Source organism: Jaculus jaculus, chromosome 12 (genome assembly GCF_020740685.1).
Source record: "Jaculus jaculus isolate mJacJac1 chromosome 12, mJacJac1.mat.Y.cur, whole genome shotgun sequence".
NCBI classification, from domain to species: Eukaryota; Metazoa; Chordata; class Mammalia; order Rodentia; family Dipodidae; genus Jaculus; species Jaculus jaculus.
Genome location: NC_059113.1, coordinates 60747566 through 60759216, shown reverse-complemented (window position 1 = coordinate 60759216; position 11651 = coordinate 60747566). Strand labels below are relative to the sequence as shown.

At 45.0% G+C, this 11651-nt stretch overlaps 1 protein-coding gene across 1 annotated transcript; it reads left to right on the top strand.

Annotated features, from left to right (window-relative positions):
- The first annotated feature begins 9016 nt into the window (after nt 1–9016).
- Nucleotides 9017–10305, top strand: Zg16 (zymogen granule protein 16). Its single transcript, XM_004670281.2, has 3 exons — nt 9017–9071; nt 9206–9338; nt 9990–10305. The coding sequence occupies exons 1-3, from the start codon at nt 9017–9019 to the stop codon at nt 10303–10305; spliced, it is 504 nt and encodes a 167-aa protein (XP_004670338.1).
- Nucleotides 10306–11651: the final 1346 nt, after the last annotated feature.

The following is an 11651-nucleotide window of genomic DNA, read 5'->3' as shown; positions in this document are numbered from 1 at the left end:
TAGATCTGCCACTTGGTGTTCTAATTTAGATATTCTGTTCTCTCATTCATTCAATTCTACTGATGACACTTTCCACAGTTTTTTGTTTTGTTTTGTTTGGTTTGGTTTTGGCTGACTGTGTTTTTCAGTGCCAGAATTTCTGCCTGGTTTTTCTTCAGTAATTCTATTTCCTTACTCATGTCTTATAATGACCTTCTTAGTTTATTAAGCAGGTTTCCTGTGTTCTCTTGGAATTCTTTCAGGAGTTTTTTTTCTTCTTTAATTCCTTTGTTTACTTCTTTGATTCCTTGATTTCTTTGAGTATAAATAAAATCATTTTTTAAAAATCTTTTTCAGGCATTTCATCTAAAACAGTCTCATTGGGGGTCATTTCTGATGGGCTTATAATTTTATGTGGTGTTGTATTGCCTTGATTCTTTGTGTTTCTTGTATTATAATGTAGCAACTTTTGCATCCTGGGTTGATTTGATGCTTGGGTTTTCTAATTATCTGTGGTGCTCTTAGACTTGTAAATTCAACTTTATGTACCTTCAGAGTAGGATTTTACGATACTAAGTATAGCTCTTATACTCCAATCCATTCACAGAAGTAATCCTAAGTGTTGAGTTTGCCTGCTATTCAAGTATTCTAGAGGGCTGGGTGGAGCAATTTACTGGCAAATTCCAAAATTCAACTGAGCACTATGCACATTCAATAAATATCAGCACGGAAGCTGAGCATGGTGGTGCACACCTTTAATCCCAGCACTTGGGAGGCAGATGTAGGAGGATCTCCATGAGTTCAAGGCCACCCTGGAACTACACAGTGAATTCCAGGTCAGCCTGGACCAGAGTGAGACCTTACCTTAAAAAAAAAAAAAAAAAAAAAAAAAAGCACAGAGTATGCAAGTGTGGGGATGGAAAACAATAATAGATAACTTCATCAAGCCACAATCCCTAAGGGTGTATGTTGCTCTACACCCTTAATCCTGTCAGCTGTGAGGTTGAGATTTCTGTTCTGAAAGGGGTTCCAGGTCAGCCTTGGTCTGAATCAGATCTTGCTCCAATAATGACAGAAGAAAAAGACAAAGGCCTTATGAATCTGAAAGCATCAAAGGCAACAACAGTCAATCCCCAAATAGAGCTGAATTGAAAATGGTGCCACGCATAGCGGCACACACCTTTAATCGCAGCACTTGGGAGGCAGAGGTAGGAGGATCACCATGAGTTCAAGGCCACTACATAGTGAATTCCAGGTCAGCCTGGGCTAGAGCTAGACCCTACCTTGGAAAAATAGAAAAATAAAGAAAGAAAATGATAGAGCCAACCACAACTATATAACCCATAACCTACCCTGACATGGAAGAAGAGAATAGCACTTCTAGTGAAGGCCTATTACCTGCTTTTTTGTCATTTGGCCTCATTACCTTTTGGGGTGGCTTCCAATCTCAGCAATGCTGGGTGCCTACCTTTATCCCTCTGTGTTGTGCTGTGGAGCTGGTGCCCTGCTCAGCCGTGCTGGATGCCCTGCCACCAGGAGCTGAATGCATTCACTGGAGGACCATGGTTCTGATGGTTGGGGGACAGGAGAGTGCAGGAAGCCTGGAGTTGTGCTGGAACTGCTCACCTGGTCCTACCTGTATCCCTTTCAGCAGCTCCTTAGCTGAGCTCTGCTGTCTCCCCTTCAGGTTTGATGAAGTTGGAAAATCCCCTTGTTTGGTCTTTGCTCCTGCAGCTGGGTGCCAGGCCAGATGGGCACGTGGATTCTCATGGGCCACAAGCACCTCCATGGGATTCTGGTCAGTTTCCTTCTTTTATTTTTGTGTTTGTTTTTGTTTTCTGGGTAGGGTCTCACTCTAGCTCAGGCTGACCTGGAATTCACTATGAAGTCTCAGGGTGGCCTCAAACTCTCGATGATCCTCCTACCTCTGCCTCCGGAGTTCTAGGATTAAAGACGTGTGCCACCACACCTGGCCAAAAAAATTTTTTATTAACAACTTCCATGATTATAAAAAAATACCCCATGGTAGCTGGGTGTGGTGGCACACGCCTTTAATCCCAGCACTCCAAAGGCAGAGGTAGGAGGATTGCCATGAGTTTGAGGCCACCCTGAGACTCCATAGTGAATTCCAGGTCAACCTGGGCTAGAGTGAGACCCCATCTTGAAAAACCAAAAAAATAAAAAATAAAAAAAATAAAAATACCCCATGGTAATATCCTCCCTCCCCCCACTTGCCCCTTTGAAATTCTATTCTTCATCATACTCCCTCCCCATCTCAATCAGTTTCTCTTTTACTTTTGATGTCATCATCTTTTCCTCCTCTTATGATGGTCTTATGCAGGTAGTATCAGGCACTGTGAGGCCATGTATATTCAGGCCATTCATGTCTGAAGGGAGCATGTTGCATGGAGTACTGCCCTTCCTTTGGCTCTTACATTCTTTCCACCACCTCTTCCACATTAGACCCTGAGTCTTGGAAGGTGTGATAGAGATATTGCAGTACTGATCACTGCGGTCATTTTTTTTCTATCACCATGATACCTTCTGAGCTGTCCCAAGGTCACTGCCATTTGAAAAGAGAAGATTCTCTAACAAAAGTGAGAGTAGCATTAATATAAGGGTGTGAACATTAACAGAAGTGCTTACTGGGCAGTTTGATAAGCATAGTATAAACATTTAGCCACACAACAGCAGATGTTACACCCCTAGGGCTCATGACTACCCCTGTTTTAAGTTTTCAATATCAGGGATGTATTCCCTCCCATGGAGTGGGACTCTAGTCCAATTAGAGGGCAGTTGGTTTTCCCCACTATTGCACCTGTTGGCTCATTTGGCCTAGCTGGCCAAATATAAGGCTTGCAGTGTCCACTGTTGAGTACCTTCACTGGTGAATTCTCTCTCTCCCATTGAACTGCATGCAGAATGGCTTCTTCCAGCTTTCTGTCAGCTGGTCTACATGGAGGAGGTTATCAGCACAGTTCCAGCAGGATGTCTCAGTGGCCTTGCAGCCCAAGTATATGGAGTCTTCAGCAATAGGGTCTTACCATCTATTTCTGGTGGGAAACCAAGGGCCTCGACAATGGACTATAATGTTTTGGGGGCATCAGGGACCTCCCTGGCCAACAACTCACTGGAAGATACCCATCCCTGGCACTGAAAATTTTCTAGCAACAATCTACAGCTCCTGAGTGTTCCATTGTCCAAAAAAGTAGGATTCCGGATGGACCTGGAAAGGATTATGCTAAGTGAGGTAACCCAGGCACAGAAAGCCAAGCGCCACATGTTCTCTCTCATATATGGAACCTAGCTACAGATGATTGGGCTTCTGCGTGAGAATGAAAATATGTAGTAGCAGAGGCCAGTAATTTAAAAAGAAGAAATAAAGGGAAGAGAAAGGAAGGGAGGAGGGTACTTAATAGGTTGATATTGTATATATGTAAGTACAATGATTGAGATGGGAGGTAATATGATAGAGAATGGAATGTCAAAGGGGAAAGTGTGTGTGGGGGGGGGGATGGAGGGTATTACCATGGGATTTTTTTTATAATCATGGGAAATGTTAATAAAAATTAAATATAAAAAATAATAAAATAAAAGTAAAGTAAAAAAAAAGTAGGATTCCATATGACTTATTTATATCCTCTTGGATTTTGATTAGCTGTCCCTCTACCTTTCCTTTACTCAATCTCTTCCCCAGACCTCATTTTGGGCCTTTTCACCCCCATTAATCTATTCTTCTACTTACATATATACAATACCATCCTATTAAGTACTCCCTACCTTTCTTTCTCTTCCTTTTATATCTCTTTTTTAGCTTACTGGCCTCTGCTACTGAGTTTTTTCTTCTCACACAGAAGCCCAGTCATCTGTAGCTAGGATCCACATGTGAGAGAGAACATGCGACAATTGGTTTTCTGGGCCTGGGTTACCTCACTTAGTATAATCCTTTCCAGATCCACCCATTTTCCTGCAAATTTCATGTGTGTGTGTGTACATGTGTGTTTGTGTGTGTGATCACGTGTGTGCCTCTTTCCCCAATAAATAAATAAACATATTTTTAAAAAGCCACATGTAGTGGCTCACACCTTAATCCCAGCACTCATGATGTACAGGTAGGAGGATTGCCATGAGTTCAAGGCTAGCCTGAGACTATATATTGGTTTTCAGGTAAGCTTGGGTTACAGTGAGACTCTACCTCAAAAAAAAAAACAAAAAACTACCTCAAAAAAAAATTTATTTTTCCAAGATGGGGTCTCACTCTAGCTCAAGGCTGACCTGGAATTCACTATGGAGTCTCAGGGTGGCCTCAAACTCATGATGATCTTTCTACCTCTGCCTCCAGAGTGCTAGGATTAAAGACATGTGCCACCACACCCGGCCAAAAAATATTTTTTAAAAAAGGAAGAGGAACTCAATGAAATGGTAGAGGAGGTTCATCCCAATCCTTGTATGACCTACCATTGCCTCTCTTACCTTGCCTAATCCATTCTCTACCTTATTAGAATCCAATATGCAATCATGCAAATAGGATCAAATAATCCCTTATTCAGAATTTTTATTTTTTTTTTGGCTTTTTGAGGTAGCCCAGGATGACCTGAAATTCACTATGTAGTCTCAGGGTGGCCTCGAACTCATGGAGATCCTCCAAGTGCTGTGATTAAAGGTGTGTGCTACCACACTGGGCTTCAGAATTCTTTGACTCTCCTCTCAGAATACCGGCAAACTTTTAAACCTGACTTCTTAGACCCAGAATCATTTGCCCATTGGCTAATACCCAAACTTCTATTCCCCTGGTTACCACACACATGTTACCCTCTTTGATCTTCTGAATCCATCATATACACATCCTGCTCAGGGGTCTGGGACTTCTGTTGGCAACAGCCTTCACCCAAACATCTGTATCGCTCTCCATAAATTCAATCTGGTCTCTTCCCAGTTGTTCTTTGAGCAGAGTAGCCTCCCAGCGTGAACAGCTGCTTCCCCATCTCCCTCCACACTCTCATTATGCTCATCTCTTAGTTCTCTGCTCAGACTTGCTGTGTAGTAACTTAATCCATTTGTCTGCTTCCTCTCCCTGGAATGGAAGCTCCTTGAAGTAAGCTGTTGGCTCTCTTGTTTGTTGCTGCCCCTCTAGCTTCACAAATGGAGCCACATAGAGATCAATATGGGTTGAGTGAGCTCTTTGCCAAGGGATCAGGGGACACAGAAAGAAATGTCAGTTGCTCCCTATAGGAGCAAAAAGCTTTGGAAGTGCATTGGCCTTTCATTCCCTATAGAACTGGGGTGGGTTGAGGTATGCAGCATTGTTTCTAGATTTTAGGAGGTAGGTAGACCCTGGCTGGCACATGCATCAAAGGTAAAATACATCACCAAGAGCTGATGAGGTAGAAGTCTGGTATTCCACTGCGTTTGCCCTCTGCTTCTGACTCCTGTCACTACATCATAGCAAACCCCAGACTTGCCCACAGTGGCTATGCTTTGGGCCTTTCCTTTCTCCAGAGGGCCAGAACAGGGGCCTACCAGAAAAATCTTTTGCATATAGGAAAGGAGACTGAGAACTTGCCATAGAGGACCAAAGGACCAGGTAATGGAACATTCTAGACCCTGCATAAATAGGCTAGGAGCAATGATGTGAAGCTGTGGCAAGTCTGGGGTGTCTGTACCCATCCTGAAGGTTCTGGATGTGTCATGTCTGGAATTCTGAGGGCATTCTCCTAGCATAATCCCTCATACCTCCATGCTGCCAAAGTTATGTCACCAGGATATACTTATCATGAACTTGGAGAAAAGGATAGGAGGGAGAAGTGAAATAGGGTAAGGGTGCCCTTGGCTGTTGGGCTGGCTTCATTCCCAGGATACCACTCATGAGCCCCGCCCTATTTCCGGTTCCTCAGGGTAGGACTCCTTTAGCTATCTGGGATGAATTTCCAGCCCCAGATGGTAAGCCTGCAAGGGAAGGGGCTGCTGGTCATTTAGGACTGATACTGCTTATTTTAGCCCCTCCCTGGGCTCCAGGCTCTCCTCTGGAAGGCCCTGCTGACTCAGAGGGATCAAAGAGCCAGTGTGACATGAGTCATGCACAAGAATTTATGTCATTGCTTCTTGGTTTGTTTCAGACCCAATGATAGGAACAGCTGTGATGGGTGGTCTACACCCATGGTACACAGGCGTCCTAAGGACCCAAAGTCCAGAACTATCCACAGAGGAGAACCTGGATACACTTTTCAGCTTCCCACTAGATTGGCTGCAGCTGGGAGAGAGAGAGTGCATCTACAGAGTCAGAGTCCACCACAGCCCCACGTTATCCTTAGAGATTTCTCCCCTAGGTTTGAGAAGGCTCTGGAAGACTGAGGATGGATAGATGTAGGGATAGAGGAAAACTCAAGTGCAGCAAAATATTAATTACACTAGAATATGTCATATAGGTGTTTAGAATAAAATATTATGCCAGTTGTAGTGGTATACACCTTTAATCCCAGCACTGGGGAAGCAGAGGTATAAGGATTAAGGATCGCTGTGAGTTGAAGGGCAGCCTGAGACTTCATAGTGAATTCCAGATAGTGAATTCCAGGTCAGTCTTGGCTAGAGTGACACCCCCACCTCAAAAAACAACTATATATATCTCAAAAAGAAAAAATGTCGGGCAAATAGTAGTCACTGCTCATTTTAATATTTTAATTTTTCCATTTATTTATTTGTGTGTGTGTGTGTGTGTGAGAGAGAGAGAGAGAGAGAGAGGCAGATAGAGAATGGGCACACTAGCCACGCGTGGTGGCGCACGCCTTTAATCCCAGCACTTGGAAGGCAGAGGTAGGAGGATTGCTGTGAGTTCAAGGCCACCCTGAGACTACAGAGTGAATTCCAGGTCAGCCTGGGCTAGAGTGAGACCCTACCTAGAAAAAAAAAAAAAAAAAAAAAAAAGAGAGAGAGAATGGGCACACTAGGGCCTCAAGCCATTGCAAATGAACTTCAGATTCATGTACCACCTTGTGCATCTGCTTTATGTGGGTCCTGGAAACACGAACCTAGGTCCTTTGGCTTTGCAGGCAAGGGCCTTAACCACGAAGCCAACTATCCACTGCTCATTTTAAAGTGTTGGGAGTGTATTCTCCCACCCCAACTTTTTTTTTTTTTTTTTTGGTTTTTGAGGTAGGGTTTGGCTCTGGCACAGACTGACACAGAATTCACTATGAGTTTGAGGGTGGCCTCAAACTCACAGTGATCCTCTTACCTGTGCTGGGTTAAAAGATGTGCGCCACTGCGCCCGACTACCCCAATCATTTTTTTTTTAATTTTTTTAAATTTTTTATTTATTTATTTGAGAGTGACAGACACAGAGAGAAAGTCAGATAGAGGGAGAGAGAGAGAATGGGCACGCCAAACGAACTCCAGACGTGTGCGCCCCTTTGTGCATCTGGCTAACGTGGGACCTGGGGAACCGAGCCTCGAACCGGGGTCCTTAGGCTTCACAGGCAAAGCGCTTAACTGCTAAGCCATCTCTCCAGCCCCCCAATCATTTTTTGAGGCAGAGTATCACACTAGCACAGGAGGACCTGGAACACAGTCCCACAATGGTCGTCCTACCTTAGCCTCCCAAGTGCTGGGCTTATAGGTGTGCACCACCATGCCTGGCTTTGGAGTGTATTCCCTTTCTGGGAGAAAATATATTTCAAATGCCCAGAAAGGACATTTTATCTTGACAGATGGCAAGAGTACCTACAGAGTATTTAGAGAAGGGAGTATCTTCTGCCAGCCCCTCAGATTACACTCTCTTTGGTTTGTTGCTGTTGTTGTGTTGTTTTGTTTTGACACAGGGTCTTACACTGTGGCCCAGGCTCCACCCTCCTGCCTCAGCCTCTGGGATGTTGGAATTTCAGGCATGAGTCACTACTAGGTTATACTCTACACTGCCTTGCCCACACAAAGTTCCTGGCCCTTCAGTTGGCAACTTTCAGCAAATTTATTTTGTCCCCTCAGTAATTTAGCATTTAACCTAGAGTGGACCCCACCTTGCCATCTGTAACTCTTTGGGGAGGGGCAGGATAAAATGTTCCAGACCCTGAGTGACACCTGATCCTAAGAGGTTGATATGTTTGCTCAGGAGGTGAGGTTCACACGATAAAGAACAGGGGGAGGACTTGGGCCTTGTATAAAAGATCTGGAAGTTTCTGGGGGATTATTTTGCATCTGAAACTGACAGGTAGGAGTGAATTGGGGTGTATTCAAATCTGAGCTGGAAAAGAGGATGTCTGGATTCTGGCTGGGGAGACTTGATTGTCAGTACCTTGACCTGAGCTAGTTTTGGGAACAAAGATATCCGGTTTCAGTTAAATGAATGAGGAGGACACTAGGGTTGTTCAGAGAAATGGAAATGGCCACGTCCACCTGGTGGAGAAAGGATTGTGACAACTAGACCAGATGCCTGAGATCTAATATTTTCAGTTCAGCCCAATTCCTGCCACCTCTCAGCCTGTCTCAATTCTACCAGAACTGCTTGGACACTGGGATTGGTACAGTCTCTTTGTCATCTCCTTCATTTCCCAGGTGACTCAGAGACACCTCTAAGATGCTCTTTCTTGCTTTGAAACCAGGGTGAGGCCAGGGACTTAACTATGTCTTTAATGCCCCATAAATCAGGCTCCATATGCCAGGTTGGCTCCAGGTATGTTTGGCTCAGATCCCTCGTTTGGTGCACACAGTTATCTTGTGCTTTGGAGATGATTTTTTCTTCCTCTTAAGATGTTCCCACTTTGTGCCAGGATGGAATGGGACTTTATTCAGCTTAATTCAGACAGAGTTTGGACTGTCTTGGATAAGGGAAGAGGAAGCACCAAGGAGAGCCAGGGGATTAGAGACCCAGAAGATAGTATTTGGAAGGAGTAGGACTATCAGTAAATAGTCTTCTCTAGGCTCCAGGCTGGTTCTTATAGATTTGAGCAGAAGGATGAGCCACAGGCCAGGGATGCCTGGGTGAATGAAGTCCACAGGGAAAAACGTAAATCTTCCTTTTCTTTTTTCTTCCCATTCCAGCCCCAGAATGTTGACCATTGCTCTCCTAGCTCTTCTTTGTGCCTCAGCCTCTGCCAATGCCAGTAAGTGATATGGCACCCACCTGGTCATGTTAGTTAAGGCTTTCAGACTCTGGCTTTGGGTGGTGAGAAGACTGGTAGTTGGGAGCAATAAAGAACTGCCTATTTCTCTCTCCAACCCCTTCTTTTCCCTTCAGTTCAGGCCAGGTCCTCTTCCTATAATGGAGAGTATGGAGGTGGTGGAGGACAGCGATTCTCTCATTCTGGCAACCAGCTGGAAGGTCCCATCACTGCCCTCCGGGTCCGCGTCAACCGTTACTACATCGTAGGGTAAGAGTCTTTGAGTTTCTGTACTTTGGGGTCCCTCTAGGATCTTACTAAATTGGAAAGTTCTTGTTCACTTTGGATCACATCTGTTTAATTCAGTAAGTCACAGGGGCCTTAAGTTATCCAGGTTGGCCCCTATCTAAGGTTTAAACCTCCTTTCCAATGTTCCTGCCAGGTATCCATTTTCACTTGTTGTCTCTCCTAGGACAGTCCCATTTTGTCCATATAGCTGGAAATTTCTATAATATGCAGAGGCAACTGTGTCTCCTTTTGAGCCAAGTTCTGCATCATGAGACAGCATTGACCAGTTTCTTACTTGTTCCACATAGGAGACTTTACAGTGTTTGAAAATCCCTTTGCTGGTTTCAACTGGGAGCACAGTTGGGTCCTGAACTCTAAATTCAAGCCCTGACACTTACAGTCTGGGTGACTCTGGGCAACTTGTTTTCCCTGTATCAGCCTGTTTGCCAGCAAAATGAGGAGCTGAAGGTCTCTGCACAATCTTCTAGGGCTTACTCAGCCTTTGCATACTGGGGGCTAGCAGAGGCCTTGTTCTGTCACCAGTCTGAAGGTCGTAGCATGTAGGCCAAGAGGTCCTGACTTTTGATAACCCTGCTCAGTATCTCCCTTTCTTCTTTCTTCACCTGTCCCCAGTCTCCAGGTGCGTTACGGCAAGGTGTGGAGTGATTATGTGGGTGGCAAACAGGGAGACCTGGAGGAGATCTTTCTGCACCCTGGGGAATCGGTGATCCAGGTATCCGGCAAGTACAAGAACTATCTGAGGAAGCTGGTCTTTGTGACGGACAAGGGCCGCTACCTGCCTTTTGGAAAAGACACAGGCACGAGTTTCAATGCTGTTCCCTTGCACCCCAACACTGTCCTCCGCTTCATCAGTGGCCGAGCCGGTTCCCTCATTAATGCCATTGGCCTGCACTGGGACGTCTACCCCAGTCACTGCAGCAGCTGCTGAGCCCCAGCTTCCTCCAGAGCAGGGGCACCACTGTGGTGGGTGTGAGAACACCTTAACACCAAGCCCCCTGCAAACAGTTTAATAAAAGGAAAGGGACATGGCTAAAGCTGGTGTGTCATCTGTCTTTTAGTTCCAGTAGAAATGTGAGAATCCCATTTCTAGCTATCATTGAACATTAACCTTGGAAAAGTGGTAGGACTAAGAAGATAAATGCAGCTAGAACTCTGGGCGCGCAAGCTTAGGGGGAAAAAAAAAACAAAACAACTCCTTCCCTTCGGGGAGTCATGTTTTCTGTGCCAGCGGGTTTGGGTTCGCTGGCTCTAATATCAAACAGCAGGACACTTTGCTGTGGGCAGCTATGTAGGTTCTGCAGAATACTCATGCTTTCCAGTTTGGTTTCAGGTCTGGGGACGCCAACCCAGGAACAATTGATGATGTGTTCTCTTTCTCCATTTACTGTTTTAACAAATAAAGGATATTTGCACCTTTAAAAACGATTGATAAGACATCCCCGCCCCGTGCCATGTAGGGTCTCCTCACTAGCTCAGGCTGACCCGGAACTCACTCCGTAGCCCAAGACTGGCCTTAAACTCACAGCAGTCCTACCTCTGCCTCCCCAGTGCTGGGATTAAATGTCGTAGGCCACAAGACCCAGACATCTCTTTCTCTCTCTTTTTAAATTTTTATCTAGTTTTTTGAAAAAGAGAGGGGGAAAAAAATAGGCACATAGAAGGCTGGAGAGATGGTTTAGCAGCTAAGGCACTTGCCTGCAAAGTCAAAGGACAGGTCCAGTTCCCCAGTGCACATGTAAAGCCAGATGTACGAGGTGTCACATGTGTCTGGAGCTCATTTGCAGTGGCTACATGCCTGGGTATGCCCACTCTTTTTTTCTCTCTCTCTTCCCCTTGTCTTTTTTTTTTTAAGAAAAATAGGCAGATAGAACAGGTGCTCCAGGACTTCTAGCTATTGTAAAGGAACTCCAGACATGTGCACCACCTTGTACATCTGACTTATGTGAGTACTGGGGAATCAAACCTGGGTCCTTAGGCTTCACAGGCAAGTGCCTTAACTGCTAAGCCATCTCTCCAGTCCTAAATTTTATTTATTTGCAAGCAGAGAAAGATAGGAGAGAGGCAGGCACAGAGAATGGGCACATACATGCACCACTTTGTGCATCTGCCTTTATGTGGGTACTGGGGAATCGAACCTAGGTCCTTTGGCTTTGTAGGCAACAGCCTTAACTGCTAAGCCATCTCTCCAGCCCTCTTTCTCTCTCTCAATATTTTTACTTATTTATTTGCAAGTAGAGAAAGGTTGAGAGAAGAGAGACAGAGAATGTGTGCACT

Excerpts from the sequence above, each read along its gene's own strand:
- Zg16 (XM_004670281.2), top strand. The coding sequence starts at position 9,017 with ATGTTGACCATTGCTCTCCTAGCTCTTCTTTGTGCCTCAGCCTCTGCC. Across the intron at positions 9,072-9,205 it reads CTCAGCCTCTGCCAATGCCA|TTCAGGCCAGGTCCTCTTCC; the intron begins GTAAGTGATATG and ends TTTTCCCTTCAG. Across the intron at positions 9,339-9,989 it reads AACCGTTACTACATCGTAGG|TCTCCAGGTGCGTTACGGCA; the intron begins GTAAGAGTCTTT and ends ACCTGTCCCCAG.